The sequence below is a fragment of the Diplotaxodon limnothrissa genome, linkage group LG4 (assembly GCF_057381915.1).
Source record: "Diplotaxodon limnothrissa isolate DT_005_m linkage group LG4, D_limnothrissa_male_GT1.1, whole genome shotgun sequence".
Classification (NCBI taxonomy): domain Eukaryota; kingdom Metazoa; phylum Chordata; class Actinopteri; order Cichliformes; family Cichlidae; genus Diplotaxodon; species Diplotaxodon limnothrissa.
In genome coordinates this window covers 28,162,828-28,187,208 of record NC_140599.1, presented here as the reverse complement: position 1 = coordinate 28,187,208, position 24,381 = coordinate 28,162,828, and the positions used below count along the sequence as shown (strand labels likewise).

At 45.5% G+C, this 24,381-nt stretch overlaps 2 protein-coding genes, 1 non-coding gene and 1 pseudogene across 3 annotated transcripts in view; 3 read left to right on the top strand and 1 right to left on the bottom strand.

Moving 5' to 3' along the window:
• cacnb1 (calcium channel, voltage-dependent, beta 1 subunit) overlaps positions 1–15,253 on the bottom strand; it is a 37,702-nt gene extending 22,449 nt beyond the window's left edge. Inside the window, exon 1 of the mRNA XM_085351798.1 lies at positions 15,004–15,253. Within this exon, the coding sequence (XP_085207924.1) occupies positions 15,004–15,039 (36 nt within the window). The 5' untranslated portion in view covers positions 15,040–15,253. The remainder of the gene's footprint in view (positions 1–15,003) is intronic.
• Positions 1,669–5,291, top strand: LOC146634085 (uncharacterized). Its single transcript, XM_085352882.1, has 5 exons — positions 1,669–2,148; positions 2,383–2,685; positions 2,725–2,898; positions 3,442–4,390; positions 5,230–5,291. Exons 1-5 carry the CDS (start codon positions 1,765–1,767, stop codon positions 5,289–5,291), a joined length of 1,872 nt encoding a protein of 623 aa, XP_085209008.1. The 5' UTR covers positions 1,669–1,764.
• On the top strand, positions 8,775–11,021 carry LOC146634084 (uncharacterized; annotated as a pseudogene).
• An 8,428-nt stretch (positions 15,254–23,681) lies between the features above and the next one.
• trnac-gca (transfer RNA cysteine (anticodon GCA)) lies at positions 23,682–23,753 on the top strand. Its single transcript has one exon. It is a non-coding gene; the product is annotated as a tRNA-Cys (tRNA).
• Positions 23,754–24,381: the final 628 nt, after the last annotated feature.

The window sequence follows — 24,381 nt, the reverse complement described above, 5'->3', positions numbered from 1 at the left end:
CCACAGATTGGAGAACGTGAGTATACTAGCAGTGCTTTTCACTGTGTAACTACACTCAGTGCATTACTGGTCAAATCTTACTGTTGGCGCTGCTGTTGCTTTCTGTTTTCCTTAAAGCTTAGCAACCAACAACAACACAGGACATGTGATTTATCCTACTTTTGCAAAGTTAATGGTAAGAAAACATTAGAAGTAACTGTGTGATTTTATTCAACTATCTAGTTTAATCCAACCATCACATAGGCCTAAGTTTGTATTCTCAGTGATTATGAAAAACTGTTAATGGAAATAGACCCATTAACAGCTTTACTTCAGGCTCCTGATAGCTACTGTTACATCTGTTCCATCCTGTTACTTCTTTTCCAAAACTGACACAAGACGAATCAGGACTATATATTGTCTAAATAAGAAAGAATGATTTTCATGTAATCAATCACTTCTGTTTCTTTTAAAATATAACTATAGATATATAAATATATATCCTAATAATAAATATCGATTTTTCCTTTCCTATACTGCAGGAGTTCACCTGCAGGCTTTTCCCACACTTTTATAATAACTGTTCCAGTGTTTCTCCAGTGGGTCTAATAGATGCAGCACACCTAGTAGTTCTTTGGAGTACAGCAGGTGGGACGTTACATTATTTTTTAATTTTTAATATCTAGTAAAAAAAAACAACATTTCCCTAAAATAATTAAGCTGTAATTAGTTCAATTAAAGTAAACCTTTATTTCAAAGGCTCATACGATTTCTGATGCCAATCAGTGAATTGTCAGTATGTAAGTTTTATGATCATAATAATAATACAATTTATTTATAGGTGCCTTTAAAAACACCCAAGGACACTCTAATATAAATGAACATAAAACAAGTTAAAATTAGACAGCGCAAATGATCTGATTCCTCTTATTAACTACAGAACATTAATGAATGAGTCTAAAACTCACATATTTGCTTGGGGCCTCTTATTTTGCAATGACTGTAGAAAGTGTGATGACTTCGCCCGCCTCTGCAACTGAGACTCACCAATTACAGACTCACCAATGCTAATATTAATACAGTTACACTGCCATCTTAGCAGCACTGCACAATGAGAAATCACAATTATTTTGCTCTTGTCACTAGGCACATACACACATTTGTTAGGTACAATTGGTAATTACCAGATTGGACTCCCTTTAGCCTTCACAACTGCCTTATTCTTTATGGCATAGATTCAACAAGGTTGTCATGGTCCTGGGTCGTTGACCCAGCGTTTTGTGTTTTGTGACTATTTCCCTCTGTTCTAGTTATTCTGTGTCCTCCCCCCTTGTGTCCGGTTCGGGTTCTAGATTTCCTGTTTTACTTTGTAGGTCTGTGTCTCGTTATGCCCATTAAGTTCCAGCTGTGTCCCCTCCTGTGTGCCATTTCCTCATTACCTGGTGTGTGTATTTATAGTTGGTGTCTGCCTGTGCTCCTCGTCGGCTCGTCTGCACTCATCCGTGTATTTCTGCGTATCTCTGCATTCATCTGCGTTCCATGGTGTCCTGTCTCTGCGTCCCTCTGCCCCGCACCCCCTTTGTACGGTCTCAGGTTTGCTATTTAGTTTCTCCCAGTTTAGGTTTCCGTTTGTAAAGTACTCATACCTCGTTGCCTGTTTTTGTCACCACCACCTTTGTAAATAAAACATCACTCGTATCATCAGTTTGCTGCATCTTGGGTCCTCCTTTTCCTCCACACCACACGGCTCCCTCCGCCAGCCGTGACAGTACGAGCCGACCAAACATGGACCCAGCGGCATCCGCACCTCCCGAGGAGCTTCGGGAGGAACTAATTGACTCTGTTTCCAGGTTGGTTAACCTATGGCTCGAGCATGAGGGGGAAGAGTGTCTCCGCGCTGTAGAAGCCAGGCTACAGCAGCTCATCTCTGCTCACTCCTGGCTGCTGGACTCTCTTCACCCGCTCGCACAGGACTTCATACTCAACGAACTGCACCTTCACCCACCAGCCGCTACCGCTTCCCAACTCAGCCCGGCGGCGAAGATTTTGCCCGGCCCGCCGGAGGTTTTGCCCGGCCCGCCGGAGGTTTTGCCCGGGAGGAAGCGACGATCGCGCCGTCGGCGCATCACCCCACAGCCGAAGACTAGGACTTTGGAACTGCCAGCTGTGGTGAGTGAAAAGGACCCTTTTTCTGTTTTGGACTGTGTGTCTGTTTATTCCGGGGCTGTGTTTTTTGAGTCGGCTGCCCTGCCGGTAGCTCAGTTAGCTGCCCAGCAGCCACTAGCTCAGTTAGCCACTCAACCGTCACCCCCATTACAGTCACAGCCAGACCTATTAGACACTTGGTTACAATCCATAGCTCAGTTGACAAGAGACTCATCCGCCTTATTATCACCTATTCAGCCATCGTTGTCACCAACTCCTCCTGCACAACAAGTTAAGTCCATCCAACCCGGAAAGAACTATTTTTCACCTGTTCATGTCAAGCAGAGAGACACACCACATAATATTGTAATCAGTCCTCAAAAGCTGGCCAGCCCAGAGACTGTGACACACTCCAGGGCCTCCCCAGAGGCTGGGTCCCAGCCCCCGGCCGACTCTGGACCCCTGGAGATTAAGAAGCCAGCTGAGGACTGTATCCGGCTGTCGCTGCCTGAGCTGGATCAATGCTCTGTGCAGCTGCAGTCTGCCTTGTGTTTGCCAGAGGCCCGTGCGCCTGCTGGCTCTGAACTGTGCCTGCCAGAGGCCCGTGCGCCTGCTGGCTCTGAACTGTGCCTGCCAGAGGCCCGTGCGCCTGCTGGCTCTGACCTGTGCGTTCCAGGGGCCCCGGTGCCCACTGGTCCAGAGACTGTTTTCGCTGGGGGGCCCGAGGAGCCCGTCCAGCCTCCTGCTTCGCCTGCTGGGGGGCCCGAGGAGCCCGTCCAGCCTCCTGCTTCGCCTGCTGGGGGGCCCGAGGAGCCCGTCCAGCCTCAAGACTCATCGGCTGGAGGTTCAGGAGAACCTAGCCAGCCTCCTGTCTCGTCAGCTGGGGGGCCCGAGGAGCTCGTCCAGCCTCCTGCTTCGCCTGCTGGGGGGCCCGAGGAGCCCGTCCAGCCTCCTGCTTCGCCTGCTGGGGGGCCCGAGGAGCCCGTCCAGCCTCAAGACTCATCGGCTGGAGGTTCAGGAGAACCTAGCCAGCCTCCTGTCTCGTCAGCTGGGGGGCCCGAGGAGCTCGTCCAGCCTCAAGACTCATCGGCTGGAGGTTCAGGAGAACCTAGCCAGCCTCCTGTCTCGTCAGCTGGGGGGCCCGAGGAGCCCGTCCAGCCTCAAGACTCATCGGCTGGAGGTTCAGGAGAACCTAGCCAGCCTCCTGTCTCGTCAGCTGGGGGGCCCGAGGAGCTCGTCCAGCCTCCTGTCTCGTCAGCTGGGGGGCCCGAGGAGCTCGTCCAGCCTCCTGTCTCGTCAGCTGGGGGGCCCGAGGAGCCCGTCCAGCCTCAAGACTCGTCAGCTGGAGGTTCAGGAGAACCTAGCCAGCCTCCTGCCTCGTCAGCTGGAGGGCCCGAGGAGCCCGTCCAGCTGCCAACTGCAGCCTCATCATCCTCGCCAGCTGCAGCTTCATCCACGCCACGGGCAGCAGCAGCTTCTTCCACGCCTGCAGCGCTACAGTTTCCGGCTTCCACGCCGTCGCCTGCTGCAGCCTCATCATCCTCGCCAGCTGCAGCCTCCGAGCCTTCATCCTCGCCCGGTCCAGCCTTCGTGTCTTCAGCATCGCCTGGTCCGGCTCCAGCCTTCGTGTCTTCAGCATCGCCTGGCCCGGCTCCAGCATCCTCGTCAGCATCGCCTGGTCCGGCTTCTGCTTCAGCTTCGCCTGGTCCGGCCTCTGCTTCAGCATCCTCATCAGCTGCCTCGTCTGGTCCAGCCTCTGCTTCGGTCTCGTCTGGTGCTGCGACGGCCACGCCACCTTCGGGTCCCAAACTGCCGCCTCGACATCGGCGGTCATCTGCCAGGCCGCTGGTGGAGCGTCATCGTCACTATGGACGACCTCCTAGACGCCGCCGTTGCTGTCCGCACGGTCGGCCGCCTGAACTGTTTCCTCGTCACCGCCGTTGCTGTCCGCACGGTCGGCCGCCTGAACGGTTTCCTCGTCGCCGCCGCTGCCGTGTGCACGGTCGGCCCCCTGAACTGCCTCCGCTCCGCCACCGCTGCCTTCCACTCGGTCGGCTTTCGGAGCTGTGTCGCCGACGTGGCCGGCCTCAGAAGATGAACTGTCCTGGACTTCTGAGCTGTGAGCCTCTGGGCCGGCCTCCTGAACTGTGTTTTGTCCTGGTACTCCAGCATGTGTGTTTTTGTTTTGGACAATTCCCTCGGTCCGCTGGAGCTTGTTTTGTTCGGTGTTGGTCCCTCCGTCCTGGGCCCCCGCCGCCCGCCCTGGGTTGGTCGTCTGTTTTTGTTTTGGGCTGTCTGGAGCCAGCCCTTGGAGGGGGGGTACTGTCATGGTCCTGGGTCGTTGACCCAGCGTTTTGTGTTTTGTGACTATTTCCCTCTGTTCTAGTTATTCTGTGTCCTCCCCCCTTGTGTCCGGTTCGGGTTCTAGATTTCCTGTTTTACTTTGTAGGTCTGTGTCTCGTTATGCCCATTAAGTTCCAGCTGTGTCCCCTCCTGTGTGCCATTTCCTCATTACCTGGTGTGTGTATTTATAGTTGGTGTCTGCCTGTGCTCCTCGTCGGCTCGTCTGCACTCATCCGTGTATTTCTGCGTATCTCTGCATTCATCTGCGTTCCATGGTGTCCTGTCTCTGCGTCCCTCTGCCCCGCACCCCCTTTGTACGGTCTCAGGTTTGCTATTTAGTTTCTCCCAGTTTAGGTTTCCGTTTGTAAAGTACTCATACCTCGTTGCCTGTTTTTGTCACCACCACCTTTGTAAATAAAACATCACTCGTATCATCAGTTTGCTGCATCTTGGGTCCTCCTTTTCCTCCACACCACACGGCTCCCTCCGCCAGCCGTGACAAAGGTGCCAGAAACATTCCATAAGATTTTAGATTATATGATGCTCAGTTGGTCATAAGGGTTGGCCCCTTTTTGTGCAAAGAAAATTACATTACACATTAAAAAAACAGCCTGTTCAACTGACACAAGGCAGGATGGATCCAAACGCTCATTGGGTTTACATCAAATTCTTACCCTACAATCCAAACGCAATAACAGAATTCAGCACTCATCAGACCAGACAATGCTTCTCCAATCTTCTGTTGTCCAATTTTGTTCTTAGCTGACAGGAGTGGCTTGCAGCGCAGTCCTCTGCTAAGGTTGCCCATCTACTTCAAGTTTTGATATGTTGTGCATTCAGATACGGTGTTCTGTGTAACTTTGTTGTATAGAGAGGTTACAGTGAAGTTCTGCAGGTAACAAGGCAGATATCAAAGATAGTTTCTCTTTTTTGAACCATCCTTTGTAAACTCCAGAGATCCAATTCCAATCCAATTTTATTTATAAAGCACTTTAAAATATCCAGCACAGGACCAAAGTGACCAAAGAGATGGTTTATGGGAAAATCCCAGTGGATGAGCAGTTTCTGAATTACCCAGGCACCAACAACACCAACAACCACACCACATTTAAAGTCACTTAAATCACCTTTCTTCCCTACTCTGATGCTCAGTTTGAACTACTTGATAAGTAGTTGAACACATGCACCCAATAAAGGGGCCAGTGAGTGTTTTTAAAAGGGATTACATTAAAGATTGAATGAGGAAAATATCAAAGCAGATTATCTTATCACAAGAAAGCAGGCAGGTTTGGTTTCGTGTTATGTTTTTTAGAAAATGGAAAGAAGACGAAGGTAGATGTTTGATTTCATATTAGAAATGAGCAGAGAAACATGACATAACCACCTCTGGTACAAAATGCAAACACTTTCTTTGTGCAGTAAATTTAGACTACATTTTCCTGGAAAATATCATCCCTGGTGGTTTACTGAATTTGCATGGTAAAAGCGAGAGTTACGGGAACCAATCAAAATGCAGGCGGGGTTATTGTTGTACAGTTCTGCAGTCACTGCAATGTGCAATCAACATTTACTTTATAATGACAAGTTAGAGCAAAAAAACCTTCGATTACAGGTTAAAAAGAAAAGTTAACATAGCAGCACCAGTGGAGCCAAGACTACTGCTCTCAGAAACACAAACTGTATGCTCCTAAACCTTTAATTTGTCTGTTCAACAGGAATAAACAACTCATATAAATTGTAACATATCTACTCAGAGAAAGAAGCTGCTCATATGTGAAGCATCATGTGGTGGTTGAATGTTTGCACGTCCATTTACGCATAGTTAATGCTCCTCTATGCCTTTGATTAGCATTCACGTGTCTCTGTATGATCTGAAATGAAACTACACATACTAATGTTGATTCTAGCTCTGCCACCTGTCATACCGAGGCCCTCTGTGACTTGGCAACAGCACACTAAATGTAGTTCCTCCCTGTTTCCAAGGCAATGGCCAGTGACTCCTTGTGTCCTCGGGCATTTACAAGCCATCCACACTTCCTGTTTCATTTACTCGAACACTCAAAGCGGTGCGCCCACATCCCACTCAAGTAGGAAGAATGATCCTGTGAGTGGTACGCCGCATCTAATGAGGATAGCCGCCTGTACTTAGTGACTCTGAGTCATTTTCTACACCATAGAAGTGCATCCCAATGTGAAGCCCTGCCTAAGAGAAGGTTAACAGACACTGGAAGGGAACCCAGGGGGATGTTTTTAGAGAATAAGAGCCGAAATGACGTTGGAAACTACCTGTGAATAACACGCTCAGTACAACAGGTCGGTGATGCAGCAAAATATAGAGGGAGTGGGAGGGACAAGAGATCACTATGAAGTTGTGCTTGAATAACTTGATTCATGTCACACACAGCCAGGAATAAATGTGAAGGACACAAAAGTCAATATTTTATCCCAAAAAAAGTGGAAACGAGGAAAAGAAAAAATAGAAACCACTTGATAACCTTTCTACACCTTTCTCCCATCAATTCCATCAAAATGTGTGGACAGACTGAGCAAACAAATGAACTAATTTCCTCCACCTCCACAGTCCCCTCCCTCCCTCCCCTCCTCCTCCTTGTCTCCCTCTCTGAAGTCAATGAGTTGTGTCTCTAATTTAGCTGCTTGCTTCACTTCACATACAGCTCCTGTTCAAAATAGCTACAGGCCACCTGATGGCAGAGCTGCTTTCCTATTGGCCGGGCACTAGTAGAGACCCCAGCAGTGTCATAGTAACCATGGCTGCAGCTTATTACTGGCAGCCACAAAGCGCTGTATTGCAAAGGAGATACAGAAAGAAGATATGGGAATCAATAGTAAATGAAATGCCCTGATGTGAAATAAGAGGCAGGGAAATTGTATAAAAGCATTTCAACAGGTGATCAATGTGGTATTTTCTCACACTGGGAGACCGCAGTCTAGTCAATAGGCCTTAGTATAACATGTCAATAACAATAACAAAACATTATGGGCTTTGGGTAAGCTTTTTAAGGGATGTAGCAGATATAATATCAATGTTTTTAAATGCTACAGTTTCCCACATCTAATGGATGAAATTCCAAAAACCTTTGTTCACAGAAGGAGCAGATAGTGGGGAAAAAAGAAAAGAAAGGGAGGTAAAGTTCAGTAATGGTCCCGAACATGAACTGTTTTCCTTCCATTTTCTGCACAGTGGCTGCCATCGTGATGACTTTACACCTCCTTAGCATCGATATTGAATAAATGGAGGGGGGGAGGTAAAGAGGGAGTGCAACAGAACGTAGGGGGGTAATAGAATAAGGAGCGACGGCGGGATGGTAAAAGCAAGTGCTTTGAATAATGAGGGTTGAAAAGAGTCACCCTGCAGTAAGGAAATCAGTTAATACTACGGTAAAAAAAAAAGGAAAAAAAAGAGCTGTTCTTTCCATCTGAAGTAATTTATATTTGTTGGTGTCGGCTCTGTTCAGAAATCTCCTCGCCCTTTCACAGGCAAGCACTGACGGAGAGACCAGCAGCGACAAACCTGAAGTTCCTGATTGAGTTTGGCCCAGCATCAAAAGGAGGAGTTGGGTTACAAAGTGGCATGCAGCTAATCCAGACTAAATCACATTAAAGGAGACCTCTTGTGCTCATTTCCAACTTCATGTTTATTTAATAGACACTATTAATGTCACGGACCCGGTTCCGGGGACTCGGGGTTCGTGAACAGTGTGGACCTTTATTGTTATTAGTGTATTGGATGTATGTTTGCTGCACTGTGTTCTTGTATTCAATGCTGGTGTGTGTATGTGTGTGAGGCTGGAGGATGAAGGACAGCCACCTGCAGGCCTGATGGGTGTGGCCCTGCCAGCTGCTGGTCACGCCTAGCTTACCACACACCTGCTTCTGATCAGGATCGTCGGGGGAGCTACTTAACAGAGCGATGGAGCGTCCTCCGGCGCAGGATCGTTGAGTTAGACTCCATGTCAGTGTTTCTAGTGTTGTTAAAGTGTATGCCTGCCGGAGTTGGTGCCATAACGGCTGTGTCTGTGTTTTTCCCCAGGAGGACAGCGGAACACAGGACTGCAAGACACACGGGGTGTGTGAAGGCACAGGGGCAGAGAGCACGGGATACCAGCACTTGGGAGAAGACACGTCACGGGAGTCGAGGGAGCACTTTTGGAGATTCAATGTGTGGTGTACAATTACCTCACTGTAAATAAACCCACTGTTCATTCCATTAAGTCCAGCGTTTGGGTCCTATTTCCCCATCTCCCCACGATCTGCCAGCCAGACCGTGACAGAACGATCCTGCCACTATGGACCCAGCGGACTCACCGCGGAAGCGCAGCTCCCGTTTTGACGGGACCCGACTAGTGCTTGGAGGGCCTCCGTGCTGCCGTTCCTCACTGGCAGCCTACCCGTCGGCCCACTCGTCTGTTTCCTCCCCGCGGACGCCTCGGTCTCGCAGAAAACGCTCCAGCCGGTCCCGGGAGGATTACTACGAGCCTGCCAGCAATCTGCTTACACCTGCACAAGCTTTTTACAAAATGTTAGGAATTATCATCGTGCCACCTGACTCACCCAGCATTTCCACATCACAGCAGGAGCAGCCACTTCAGAATCCGCCCTCGTCACATTCCGCCAGCGACGCTCCCTCTTCAACAGGGAGGCAGCGAACACGCAGCCAGCACTCACAGCTCCAGCAGGAGCCAGGGATTCGGCTCAAACAACCGCCTAGGGTGAGTGACAGAGTCTCCCTTCATTCACCTTTCGTGCCTAGGGATAAACAGACTGTTTCCCCCAAGGCTGTGAATGCCAGCTCCGTGAACCCTAGAGCTCGTGTTTCTCCTGTTTGGGAGGATGACAATGTTAGTTTTGAGAACGAGTTTTTTCCTCCTGGTTCAAGAGACTGTGCTCCTGATGTTCCTTCGGACCCAGGAGTTAGGACCGTTTCGTCTAGAACTGTTTATTCTGGGGCTATGTTTATACGGCCAGCTGCCCAGCCTGTAGCCGTAGCACAGCCAGCTGCCCAGCCTGTAGCCGTAGCACAGCCAGCTGCCCAGCCTGTCGCCGTACCACAGCCAATCGCCCAGCTAGTAAGTCGGCCGTCACCTGCTGAATCATTCCCCGCGACATCTACCTCGCTGCCTACCGTTTCATCCCGTTCACCATCTACACCACCCGCTGCTTCACCATCTGCAGCTGTAACACCGTCGTCATCTCATCCGCATGCAGTCACCCCTCAGCCATCTTCTCCACCAGCGGCAGCCTCCATTCCACTACCCACTCCAGCAGCCCTGTCCGGAGGGGGCGACCTCACACGCGTCCAACGCCTGATGGACTGGGTAACTCACACCACCAACGCAAGGGCAAGAGTGGTGGGGTTAAATGCCATCGAGGCAATCCTGGAGGGAAGTCCCTACCTCGGCCAGCTTAAGGAAGTTTCCGCCTTCCTTCGCACCCTGCATGAAGCCCGGGGGGTAGTGCAAGCTCGGGAAACTCCAGACTTTGTCCAGCAGCAGCGGCTCGGCGAGCGGGAGCTCAGCATGCCCGAGCAGGAGCTCAGCGAGCGGGAGGAGCCCGCGTCGCCAGCTGTGGAACTCGGCGAGCCGGAGGAGCTCAGCGGGCTAATGCCGGAGGAGCTCAGCGAGCCGGAGGAGCACTGTGAGCCGGAGGAGCTCAGCGGGCTAATGCTGGAGGAGCTCAGCGAGCTATTGCCGGAGGAGCTCGGCGAGCCGGAGGAGCACTGTGAGCCGGAGCAGCCCAGCGAGCTAATGCCGGAGGAGCTCGGCGAGCCGGAGGAGCACTGTGAGCCGGAGCAGCCCAGCGAGCCACCCACTGAGAAGCCCGCACCGCTGCTGGCGGACCTCAACGAGCCGGAGGGACCGGCGTTGCCAGCAGAGGAGCTCAGCGAGCTTGGTGAGCCTGCGCTGCCACCGGAGGAGCTCGGAGGTCCGGAGGGATCCGCTGAGCCAGAGCTGGAGGTCTGCGTGCCGGAGGGGCCGCCACGTCCTGCAGCCCGGCCGCCATGTCCTGCAGCCCGGCCGCTACGTCCTGCAGCCCGGCCGCCACGTCGGGAATCGTGGGTGGTGCTGAGGCGGGAGCAGCAACGCCGCCGCCACCGGACCCGTGGCCGCCCGCCGGAGCAGCAACGCCGCCGCCACCGGACCCGTGGCCGCCCGCCGGAGCAGCAACGCCGCCGCCACCGGACCCGTGGCCGCCCGCCGGAGCTGCAACGCCGTTGCCACCGGATCCGTGGCAGGCCGCCTGAAGCGTTCTGCTTCCATCACGGGGTTAGAGGTAGGCCACCTGAACTTTTTTGCCGCCACTGCCTAACCCGCAGCGGGTCCCGCTTGTTTTTGCCGTCCTGCAGATCGGCCACCAGAACTGTTTGCTGCCACTGGACCGGGGGATTGGACTGTTGACCTGTGTTTTTCTTTTGTTGCTTTGTGGTGGCTGTTTAGCGGAGTGGTTTTGGGGCCCTCCGTCCTGGACCCCCGCCACCCGCCCTGGGTTGGTTGTTCTGTGGTTTTGTTTTGGGGTCGTCGGGAGTCGACCCTTAGAGGGGGGGTACTGTCACGGACCCGGTTCCGGGGACTCGGGGTTCGTGAACAGTGTGGACCTTTATTGTTATTAGTGTATTGGATGTATGTTTGCTGCACTGTGTTCTTGTGTTCAATGCTGGTGTGTGTATGTGTGTGAGGCTGGAGGATGAAGGACAGCCACCTGCAGGCCTGATGGGTGTGGCCCTGCCAGCTGCTGGTCACGCCTAGCTTACCACACACCTGCTTCTGATCAGGATCGTCGGGGGAGCTACTTAACAGAGCGATGGAGCGTCCTCCGGCGCAGGATCGTTGAGTTAGACTCCATGTCAGTGTTTCTAGTGTTGTTAAAGTGTATGCCTGCCGGAGTTGGTGCCATAACGGCTGTGTCTGTGTTTTTCCCCAGGAGGACAGCGGAACACAGGACTGCAAGACACACGGGGTGTGTGAAGGCACAGGGGCAGAGAGCACGGGATACCAGCACTTGGGAGAAGACACGTCACGGGAGTCGAGGGAGCACTTTTGGAGATTCAATGTGTGGTGTACAATTACCTCACTGTAAATAAACCCACTGTTCATTCCATTAAGTCCAGCGTTTGGGTCCTATTTCCCCATCTCCCCACGATCTGCCAGCCAGACCGTGACAATTAAAGCAGCTTAAAGATAACCTTTTTAGCTCCCACCCTTCAAAATGTTCGAACAGCAGGTGGGTGGGGCTTCTGTGCTTACAGCCAGAGCTGTGTGTCGGAGATGACATCATAGAGAACTACAAATGTAGTTCCATATGTTGCTTTTGAATCATTTCCCTCATGGGAACAGTTTAGTACACATCAATCTATTATGGGGTTTTTATAAATTGTACGCAGGGACATTAAAGGAAAAAAAGAGAGGTCCCCTTTAACTAGCATACCGTATGTGATGTTTGCTAACTGGATGCATAGATGGGTATTACCTGACTAATCATCTGATGTGGTTTTGCACTGAGATCAGTTGATTGGCTGAGTTTTGCAGTTACTTATAATTGGGAAATAAAGTAGTAGTAGTAGTAGCAAATATATTTTAGTAGCATGCATTAAGCCTCAGCTTACAAAATGAAATTCTTCGTTTGGCATTGATGTTGTATTTGTCCCCATGTTTGTTCCTAACATCTTTAGAAAAACACAGCAGATCATCAGCAGTGTTTTTCTGTTATGCAAGGCAACAGTGCAGAGGTCAAACATGTTAATTTGTGAGTATCACAAACAACAGGAACACCACAGGTGTTGTCAGACTTCACAATGGGTTAGAAAGAAATAATTACCCTCAGAAAGCTCACACATACTGTGATCCTCTGCCCTGGTAATTATTCAGATAAAAATGCATTCACAATTGTCACATCAGAAGATGTGTAAATTTAAAAAAAAAAAGCATGGAAAAACCACAAGATTTAATATTCTTTTCCTATCCGCTTTATCTCAGTGTCTCCTCGGGGCCACAGTCATCAAAGAGTTAAGAGAAGAAGAACACAACGATACAAGTAAGAAGTCTGAGAGCCAACTGTGTATTCATACCACATCCAGGGCGAGGTTAACTCAGTAAGAGAGGTAGGAGGGAAGAAATGGTGAAGTAGCAAAATATATGTCTCACAAACCTACTATTCACAGACCAAAGATTTCCTGGCTGAAGCTAATGGCCAGTGGCTGTAAATGGCCATGGCCCCTTCTCTGTCACAGCAGTGTCATGGCAACCAGATGGACGGAGAATGGAGATTACCAGAAAGATGAGTCATGGAGTGAACTCATCAGAAATCCCCACAAACAAGCAAACGTTGGAGTGTAAAAGCAAGTGTTCTAATACTGAACTGTTTGATGGACAAAACCCATTGGAGTTTGGAGTTTATCATTATTGAAAATCTTTCTTCATTGCTTTTGAGACGTATAAATCAAGAAAGCACAGGCTGCCAAATTCTGACACCAGTAGAGAAAAGGTTTACAACACAAGCGACACAAGCAAAAGATCAATCTCAGGACATCTGCTGTGATGATCCTCGAGAATAAGGGAGAAGACAAAAATTAGATTTTCTGTTATACTTTCACTTATTTTACCATAGAAACAAAACTGTGATCATTATTAACGGCATTTAAACTCCCTAGAAATCTAAAAATCAAATTATTTTAAAGTATAAAGATTATTATATTTGCCTGTATACATTAGACTGGGACCAAATGTATATAGTGTACATAATGAACCAACTGTGTAAATGTAAGTAAGATGGAAAAACAAAATAATTCTAAAGACATTACTGTGCAGTGCAAAAATTCACTTGTAAAGAAATTTGTTGGTAATATGTTTACATATCACTTATTAAAGCCGGCTTTTTTCAATTAGGACCTTAAACTAAAGCTATAAAAATTCTTTCTATCAGTGACCTAGAGAAAGTTATTCATGCTTTAATTATATCTGGACTGGATTATTGCAACAAATTATACGGACGGACGGAGCAAAAACAGCTGGTTCCAAATGTTGCTGCTAGCCTCCTGATAAGGACACAGAAGCGTGATCACAGTTAATTCTTAAATCGTTTCCCTGGCTTCCTGTGAAGTACAGGATTAATTAATTAAATACTGTTGCTCACATATAAGTGCTTGGCTTGCATGAGCTTGCTCCTGGTTATTTATGAGATCTTTTACAATGTCTGTGTCTCATGTTGCTCACTTAGGTCTTCTTGATCAGTAGCTTCTAATAGTTTTTAATTCCTGAAGCTTGTACAGCTGAATACATGAATTACCATCATTATGACTCTTTTCATTGTTCTTAAAAGATTTGTATTGTTTCGATAATTTTACTTGCTGTGCAGCGCTTTGGACAATGTCTGTTGTGTTTAAATGTGCTACATACAAATGTGCTACAATTTAAAGCTAATTCTTATGCAAAAGATCATAGTTTCATTAGCAGATTTTAATGAGACATATACATGCTATAATACACACAAAATACAAACATTGTGTAAGTTAATTAAATATGTTAGCAATGCAACATAAACAGCCTAAATCAAGATCAAATTTGGAAACTCCTGAGCCTCAGTCCTTAGTGCTCACTTGCACATAAATGAATCAAAGTGATGACTTGTGTCATGTGGGCGCATGTGCGTCCCTATGTACAAAACTGCTCATTTAAATTAGACAAAATAATTTTGCAAAACAACAACACAATATATAAGTTTCATTTGTCCATCTGTCAATACTCAATTTACAGAAACGTCACAGTGGTGCCATTTATTCTTTCTACTTTCTAATAAAAAAGGGTTAATGCAATCACACCTGAGATCAGATAAAATGACAAATCTCAGGGTTTCTTTCTAGAAAATTGAAACATTTCAACATGTATTTTCATTCCCATATTGTTATTTACTGACAGTAGATGATCAAATGTTTGATATAAATTGATTAATAAAAAGAGGAAACATTTTTTAGCTGCAAATCATTACAAAAATATTCAACTGAAGTTTAACTCAATTATTGCCCCAAACCAACTACAAACATAATGGAAACCCGCGCAACAAGGACGATATCAAGTCGTAGTTCTCTTAAAATATTCTGCAGTTCCAACACCAGTGATCAACAATTCAACCGAGGCCAGAGATTGAGGGACAGCAGTAAAAGAAACCCCCCTGAAATGGCCACAGTCCTGGTCTGAGAGGCAGTCCACATAGCTGCAAACGCAACGGTGAGGACTGGAAGTCTAATTAAAAACACAGCGCCTTTCCAGCAGCTGTGGCCCGGCCCAAAATGGAATCGCACAGTCGTATAGTCAAGGGGGAGCAAAGAAAGCCGCAGAGCAGGGGGTATAACGCTATCAGGACGGTACACAAAGTTATATTCTCCAGTCATATCTCAAAGCCTCTGCTGAATTTTCAAAAAGTTAGTCCATTCAGAAAGGAAACTGATACACACTTGCATTACATACTTTGAGTCAGGCACAGCAGAAAGTGCACAGCTTGTAGATTAATCCAGATCCTTCTTACCAACACAGGCCTTTGAATCCTCTCAGTCCTCTCCATACCTCGTTTGCCACACTCGCCACACCACGGCAAACCAAGGGGGCAACGCCAGAGTCCGCCGACAGAGTAACGTGTATATCGTGGGACCTAGTGTGAGTGTCTAGCTTAACAAGTGCATGAGTGTATGTGTGTATTTGTGAGTGTATGTGTGTGTGTGACAGGAGAGAAAGCCAGAAAAGAGTGTCGTGCGCCCGAAACTAAGTGAGCGCTCTCTTAACCTCCAACCCTTTCGCACACACACACCCTCACACACACATATCCACCCCCCACCTCCACAACCCAGAGGAACGTGAACCTTGTGTAGAGGAAGGGAGCTGGAACTGGCTGGGGGTCAGGTTGCAGGACTTGTGCTACATTTGCAAACTGGGGAAATATATTTAGCCCTGGCTGGGCAGAAACAGGGACGTGAACACACTGAGACCCAGAAGGAGGCTTGGTATGCAGTCGTCAGCCATTCAGTGCCCCAGCTGACGTGGGAGAAGACTGGGGCAGTGCCCAGGGAAACCCCCTCCCCTCTCTCTTTTTTGCTTCAGTCCCCCTTGCCTCTGTCCTGATCTCATTCTTCCCAATCTCTCTCTAGCTCTCTCTGTTTCTTTGTCTATCTCTTGGAAACAGGGGTATCAGATGAGGAATAATATGGATATGAGCAGAGGTAAAACAGACATAGGGTTGCCAACTCCCTGAAAAATAAATAAGGGACACCTCGTGGCCAGGGCCGGGCGACCCAGTTGTCTTCACCCTTCCCAGTGTGGTGAATTTTCTAGCTCTTTTTTTGTGTGTGAAATTATTTTTTTAACCATTTGACTTGAATTTGATTTAAGTAGATGTGTATTCTTTGTGATATGAACACATGTGAAACAAATGATCATTTAGCCATTTATTTTTAGCTCAAAATGACAACATTAACACAATAAAACAGGTCTCTTTCTTAAACAGAAGCCTGTCATGCTTAACTTTTGAGAATATAAGTAAATCTTTCTTTAAAAGAACTCTGTCCTGCTTAACTTAAAATAATAGAAAACAATAGAAAGAAAAATATTCTTGTAACAGTGCACATTTAGTGCATTTAGTACAATTGGCTTCAGTTGAGGTATTATTTCAGCTTTTCTAATGCTAATCAGCTGCTCCTGTTTGTAAACCCGCTTGTTCCCATGATTACGCATCATAACTCATCATCATTATTCATCTATGTATTACTTTTATGTATTAGTCATCAATTTGTTGTAATCATCTATCCTTGCAGTTGTTTATTACACAAAATAAGTTATATTATCACACTTCTGGCCACATAGCGCTGATATTCATTGCACATGCCCATATTAACTTTTTCCAGCCAGGTGTTTTCCTTTTCCCATTCTTCCCTTTCTCTGAGGGGAACAAACATTGCTGCTCTAACGCTGGGCTCACACTGTGCGGTTTTAGGCCCATTTTGAGACGATTTTTGAGTGATCGGGCCGATTTTGGCCTTCATCGTGCGTCGTGTAGTATACGTGGGGTAACGAGAAGTGATTAACACCTCACGACCAGCTCCCGATCATCAATCGCTCGTGAGGGTGTCACCACAGGGGCTCACACTGCTCACGCGCAAACACGTAAACGTCGGTGAAAAAGACGGAGCAGCACGGCAGTGCAGCGTGTGATCTGGACACAAGCGACGGAGGCACAACTTGGAGAACTTTGGAAAGCTCATCCGAGCCTTTTCGATGTGGCATCACAAAATGATCACGACCACAACAACCGTGAAAATAGTTGGATCGACACTGCTGCTCAGTCACAGCTGCCTGATCAATGTTTTTCATTAGCAATTTAGCAAAGTTGATGGTGGTGGTGTGTCTGTGTGAGTGAAAGACAGAGAGGGAGAGCGACAGATTTTCTGTTATAACCTTCATTTTATGGAGGCACAGTGTGAGCACTCAGGTCGCATCAGAGCATCGGGCCGTATAGTGTGAGACCTGCATCGTGACCTACCAACTTCTAACCCCTGCGAGTCAATTGTGCAGTTTGAGCAGGAGCTGAATAACGCGACTGAAAAAATCGCACAGTGTCTGCCCAGCTTTAGGTGTACTGTCATCCGAGACTTGCACCGCAGTGTCGGCGTTTGTTTCCCTGTTGGCCATGCTTCTTGTTGTGGTCATCTGTTGTCTTCCAGTATTTTCTCTGTAAGCGACCTTTCCTCGACCAATGAGATGAGCGGTAATCTGAATTGTTATACTCGAATTGTCATAAGTGTGCTGTCAGCTCATTGGTCACAAAGCAGGAGAGGGGCTGGGAATTATGTTTTCAAACAAAGCGTTAATTCCATAAACATTTATAGACTACTTTTGATTCTCACTGTATTACGGGACAAAGTGCGTCCCTTATTAGCTCAATACGGGACGTGTACTTTTGTTTCTAAATACAGGACGATTCCGTTTTTTAAGGGACGGTTGGCAACCCTAAACAGACAAGAGAGGTAGTCAGTGCAGCATTAGGGAATGGAGGACATGAAGAGCAGCGATCTGGGCTGTGACACTTTGAAGCAACTGGCGCTTGATGACTCGAGCCTTTGAAGTATCTGTTGAATAGTTACCGCTCATACCCCATGACCTTCTACATTTTAAACATTATCCAAAATAGGACACTATTAAAAGGCTAAAAGGAGGCAGTTGGAGAGCAGATACTTGTAGGTGGAGGTGTTGTGGAGGCAGCAGGTAGAAAAGTCTACTGTGTCCACCAGAGGGCAACCTTTGACACAATGACAGGGGCTTCTTCATGGCTATAGGCCCCACCACCCCTTCCTGACTTGTGTTTGTAACCAGTGACAACAGAGTCAGCTGAGGGACGGTGAAAAAACAGAGAGCTGCTAACACATATACCAGCTGGCTCCTCGAGCAGCCAAACACAGCAGCAACTGGGGCTCTCTGCTGGGATTCATATGTCAGATCTGACAGGAGGACGGCTTGCATCTCTCCGGGATCTAAACACTCAAAGTCTTCATATATGGCAACCAAGCCAGGATTTGTCTATGGGAAGATTAATGGGTCTTGGTATTCTGATGTCAGAAATGAATCTGTGTTTAAAGCAAAACCACATGCAAGTTTGACTTATTCTACTTTTTAAATGATTCAAATAGTTTTTAAGACATTCAAATTGTGGATAAATTTTCCTATATGGCTTTTTTTGATGAGTGAAACATATTTCAAATATTGCAAAACTCTAACTAACTAACTGAAACAATATTGCAGGTCTTGTAATGCAAATTTAGCACTCAACCTACTAAAATATGTCATATCTTTGCTGTAATGCAATGAACTTTGCACTGAGGTGAGTCTTATTCAGGTGGAAGTTCTCATATCACAATGTTAATTTATTCAACAGCAGTTATCAGTTAGTTATCTATCACATTAATCACACAGAGCATGTTAAAAAGAAAAATTTGATTCGACTGCAGGGACTACTGTGAAAACGGGGGAATTCTGGCCCACTCTCCTTTACAACGTTGCTTGAGGTTAGCAGGGATTCGTGTATGCACAGCTCTCCACATCATTTCAATCAGGTGGAGGTCCAGACTTTGACTGGGTCATTGCAACAGCTTGATTCTGTTTTTTCATAGCTATTCTGATAAAGATTTGCTGTCTTGCATCTGCAACCTACCTCCACCTCAACTCCAACTTTCATGCTATGTCTGGTATAACAAAAGGACCTTTTGTGTTTTATCCCCACTCTGTTCTGTGCATCGGTTTGCTGCTGCTCTCTACTGTGATTTGTATGCAGACAAGCTCAAGGATAATATTTCAGTAAAAGCACTAATCGCATGCTCACTACAGTAATGCAATAGTTAGTATTCTGACAGTGTACAAAAGATATGTTGTTTTATTAATTTTTCTAGCTCCGACAGCTCAGAATGGTTTCTGGCATTTTCTGTCCTGTAGTAATTGTTGTCCAAGATTATTGGATTTCAAGTCCACTATGAACACCTGTGTTTTACTTGTGGGCAGACAATGTAGACATACCAGCACACAAGTATAAATACAAACAACAACATTGTCCAATACTGTAGGGATTGAACCCTGTACTGTAAATTACACTTTATGGTTTACACTTAAGCATGTGGAGAGGTGGGGAGGCCCCCCCCAACAGGGCCAGACTGCCAAATATTACCTCCTGCAGAGGGAAATAGCAGTCTTCTTTTGAATATAGTCATCCTCATTTAGCAGATTGTTTGTCTTTCAGTTTGTTTTCTTTTTAAACGTGAAGTCGTATCAGCATCGGCTTAAAAACTAAACTACTGGACATCACTGGTGATTAAATCCGGAAAATACAATTGGGTTCATTCTCTGTAAGAGATGCTTCATGTAGACGTTTAGGGTTAGAGAGGAATAGGAAGTTCAGGCTGGATTTCACATTGTCCGAAGGATCTTGTTGTGTCCTTATTAGAAGTCATGTTTTTATTATAACAGCCTTTCTAAACTGATGTTGCATCACGAAGCAGTGATGGCTGTGTCTGTTTTTTGGGTTGTTAATTTGACAGACAGACTCGTTGTCATTCAGTGTACAGCAAGCGTACAAGGAACAAAATTTCACTGCAGTTGGTTCAGCACAGGGTGAAAGTATAAACACCTATGCTAAATATATAAAAATATATAGAATCCAAAATTACCATATAAAATGCAATGCTTAAAGCAACCGGTGAAATTAACATATAGAAACATGGTATCAAATTAGATTTCAGCACTTCCGATGACCTCGGGAAAAACGCAAGTGCATAACCTGGTGGTCCTGCACCGAGTGCTGCAGAGCCTCTTTCCAGCAGGGAGAGCAGTCCATGGTGGGGGTGTTAGAGGTCCCTGATGAGGGTGTTTTGGCTTGAGATCATGGCATGATTGATCCAAAAAAGGTGAACATAAATATGCAAGTAAAAAGTATTTTGTTTACTGACATCATCACCAAATACTACTGGAGCAAATACAATAATCCCAACTTCACACAACAGCAGCAGCAGACAGTCCCTGCCTGTATTCACACACCTGAAGGCAGAGTGTGTTTTTGTTGAACTTGACACTGCACAAACACGTAGGCTGCACCCACACACACACACGCACGCACAAACACACACACACGAGCAAACACAACCCCATCTAAACATGCTCTCCTTCGTCTCTCCATCCCACTGTGCCTGCACACAAGGAGAGATTCAGTAGCCCGGTTGCCGTGGAAACCAGGCCGAGTGTACCAGCCGCTCCACTGTTGGTTGATTGTGGCTCTCGTCTACTCGTGTGTGTGTGTGTGTGTGTGTGTGTGTGTGTGTGTGTGTGTGTGTGTGTGTGTGTGTGTGTGAGTGAAAGAACGAGTGTGCACTTGCGTAGGTGTGTGTGAGAATGTAAAGCCTATACAGGGCTCTGCTTTCAGTTGTTCGGCTAATAAGGGCTATATGTATGAAAAACCTATATAACGCATCTTTATGCTTCTTTTTCTGGAATAAACACCTTAAAAAATATCTTAACATAGTTTAAAAAATTGTGTGCATGTGTGGAAACACTCCATACACTTAACAGTTGAGTTGCTAAATCACTTTTTACATTATGTGCAACATTTTGGCAGCTCAACATCAACCCTGACAACTCTGATGAGTGGATCTGATGTGCAGTAGTGTAAGGCATGGGAGCATATTTATATCATGAAGCATGAAATCATCCTTACTATATAGGTAATGCGCTCGTTATACAGCGTGGGTGATATGAGCCCTGTCTACCTGTAGTCCACCGTCACAAATTTAATGAAGAACAAGGCAGTGGGAAGGGGGGTATGTGCAGGCAAGGGATGTGGCTAACCTTTAGAAACCACAGGGGAGTTGAGCTCCCTGTGTTCACCACACGGCAGTGAGATTTTTTTTTTTTCTGAAGAAACACCAGTACTGAACAGGTAAATGTCATTCAGCTCGCGGCGCATCATTCCCTCTCTCAAATGAAGAGGTCAGGTGGAAAAGGGGGGCTCATTTAGCTGCGGCGCAGCATGTCTTTGAGAAATGTCACAGCCAGACAAGGACTGCTGCGTGGGTCATGAGCGTGTGATACCCAAACCAACTCCTTCAACCCCCCGAGGAGAAGAAATGTTCACAGCTCAAGAAGAAAGGCTTCTTCAGTCATTCCGAGCAGGAACATTAACATCTGCAGCTGGACAAGTTTAAAGCTATAACTTGTTCACTACATGCATTGATTGACAGAGAAATCTATGTATACACACATCAACAGGCCGGGAGGGGTCAGATCAGAGGGCATTGGTGTGGCATGAGTAAGACTTGGGGATTGGGATTCACAGTCGGACCTGGAGGAATCTGTGCAGATGTTGCTCAGCTCAAACTAGTTGAGAATAATGCTGTGATGCACAGCTGCATCCACAGGGGTTTTAGTAAGATATTATCATATCATGAATGTTTATTTATATAGTGTGTGTGCTGCCTGTGACATGCACAGGTAAAGAGAGAAAGAACTGCAAACATAAAAATGTAACCTACTCTTAACTCTGCAATAAAACACTTATTGGTTCCACACTTATTCTAGCTGCCATAACAATTTTTTTATATTAAATATTATGTTTGTTTATTAGACCTGTCTACAACCATTACACTTAAATTCATATGTATGGGATAAAAACTATATTTTTTTACTTTGAAGAGAATGAAATATAAGTAATACAGAGAAAAATATACAGTGAGAATGTTTAGAATCCAAAACTGTTTCTTGTTTCTGATTTTCAGAAACAAACAGATTATGATGCAGTAATCCTGAATACTTCTGATAATTGGGCAATTTATGTTTCAGAAAAACATGTTTTCAGTGCTCACCTTTCAAATTCAAATTCAAATTTTATTTGTCACACACACAACCATACGCAGTATGACATGAGGTGAAATGCTAATAGCTGTGCAATGCCCGACCATTAAATGACAGTAGGTTTACAGTAAAATATACAAATTTACAGGTTACTACAAAATTTACAGATTTTAACTTAGAAATTTACAGTAAATTTCGTTAAATGCATCAATGATGTATTCAATATAAATATATCAATCAATCTGTATCAATATAAATATGTTGTAAGTGATGATGATTTTCCAGATAAATGTTACTTATCTGGAAAATTCACATATTCAAATAGTTTGTTTTATGTGACTAAAACAAAATGTGACCAAAAATGTGGTTTTGGTTGTTTGTTTGTTTTTTTTAATAAAAATGACATTGTATGGTAGTTGTGAAAAACTATAATACTAAATGAATGAGAGGTTAAATAGAATATCTAACTACATGAGGATCATGTTGTTGATGTTTTCAGTTACTTGTGGATGCGGTGGATAAATTTATGTGCAATAAAGTCACCCATAGATATTGTTATTATACACATGTTAAAGTGGATGAGGATTACTGTTGCCAATGTAAATGTATCTAAACAACATTTTTTTGCAGGCTTTAACACAGCTTTGCAGTCATTCTCTGGCACTGGAAGAGTCAGATTAGGATTAATTACAAGGGCTAACAATTTCCATGGAAATTCTTATGAGCTTTGGACAGACTTAATACAAAGTATTTTTTCTTTTTTTAGTATATGTGATAAACTAACAGTACCACTAACTCATTTTATCTTCTTATTTTTCATTCTTTGCCCTGTTGTGTTTTACACTTTTATTTCATATTGTACTACAGATATATGTTAGCTATTTTTTTGTTACAATGTGTTCACTGTGTTGTGTTTTGTATTGATTTACACATTTAAATAATCTCTTGTAACATTTCAATTTGCATATGTTAAAAAAAGGGAATAAAAACTTTAATAAATTCAATAAACCACGAGTTTTCATTAGCAACTCTTGAAATGCAAAGGCACTAAAAGTTCTCACTTGATTCCATTAAACTTGTAATTCTTCATTAAACAAGATGAGGCCAAGTCTGGCGCCCTCATTAAATCTGAGGGAAGGATTAGGTGTGAAATGTTACCTGTCGGACAAAGCTGTTTGAGGTGGTGTCAGATGAGGTGCTTCCATCTGAGCGCTTAAATCGGCTCTTCCTCTTGGCGTACTTTCCCTGAAGGTTTTGAGAAAAGAGAAAAAAAAACAGAAAAGGTTTAATTATGTTCCTTTACGATAATTATCTCGACATATTTCTCGAAAAACCTTGTTTCCGAGGAGCATGGCAGCCATTAACATTTGGTGCAGCGTTTGTAAAAGCTTCTGAATATGATCAGGCGGTTAGATGGAGCCAGAGATAAAGCAGCCCAAGTCCCAGACCGTAGAGGAAGTCGAGCAGAGAAAATGTGTCCAGCGTGTTCGTGAACTGCCTTCATTACATGTCATTTTTCATGTTGTGATGCAAACTGGGACCTTGTAATCTGATTGGTAGACCCCTGGCAAACGGCCTGTCCGGGTTGTGCAGAGGCCACACATTGCATTATGAGCCCACCCTGCCCACATTGTCATGGGAACGCAATGCCGACTAATCGCATTTGTCTGCAATCAGAAGGATGGCGTTGTTGTTCTTTCAGCATGAAAAGCGAACTGCTGATAAGGAAATAAACATAGTCGATTAATATACAGAAAAGACATGCTACCACATAGAGAGCACATTAATACACACCTCAGGTAATCATCCTCCTGTTGCTGCATGCTCACAGGGGGTATAGCTCAGTGGTAGAGCATTTGACTGCAGATCAAGAGGTCTCTGGTTCAAATCCGGATGCCCCCTAGTTTTCAGCATGTTTAAGCAGGAACAGCTGTGGCATTTCCCATTAAAGGACTGCACGGGTGTGTATTTTATTTTGTTTACACAGATCATCTGCATCTGATGTGATTCCTGAGAAAAACACACTAAATGTCTATTTGATTCTTTTTCTCTTTTTTTCACATTAGTTTACAAAACAAACCCAACAGGAAACTAGCTCGAGACAGCCACTCCAAAACACTCACTCTAGTTTCTAGTGAAAACTATCCTCTGTTAATGTTAACTATCACACAGCAGAATAAACTATCTCTCTCAGGATTGCTTTCCCCATAATGCCCATAATCCCGAGTGTATGAACACACTGTACAATACAATAAAAGCATAAAAGAGGTATTGGTTGTCTCAAACAGCCTGAGGGAACTGGCATGGAGTTTCTATGAAATGAGTAACATGGGCTAATTTTAGCTTAAAACTTATCAGTAAAATTAAAAAAGGATGAAAAAAAATTTGAGTTTTCCTTTTTTGCCCTTTATTTGGATCCACAAAAGTATAAAGCAATAAAAGCTGATATGGATTCCAATCGTATTTTGCTAGTGACTAAGATACAATTGGCTAATCTGTCCATGTTAGCAGGTAGCTGATTTGGACCAAT

Coding starts and splice junctions, on each gene's coding strand:
- LOC146634085 (XM_085352882.1), top strand. CDS start 1,765: ATGGACCCAGCGGCATCCGCACCTCCCGAGGAGCTTCGGGAGGAACTA. Junction 2,149..2,382: donor CTTTGGAACTGCCAGCTGTG/GTGAGTGAAAAG, acceptor TCACCTATTCAG/CCATCGTTGTCACCAACTCC. Junction 2,686..2,724: donor CTGCCTTGTGTTTGCCAGAG/GCCCGTGCGCCT, acceptor TGCCTGCCAGAG/GCCCGTGCGCCTGCTGGCTC.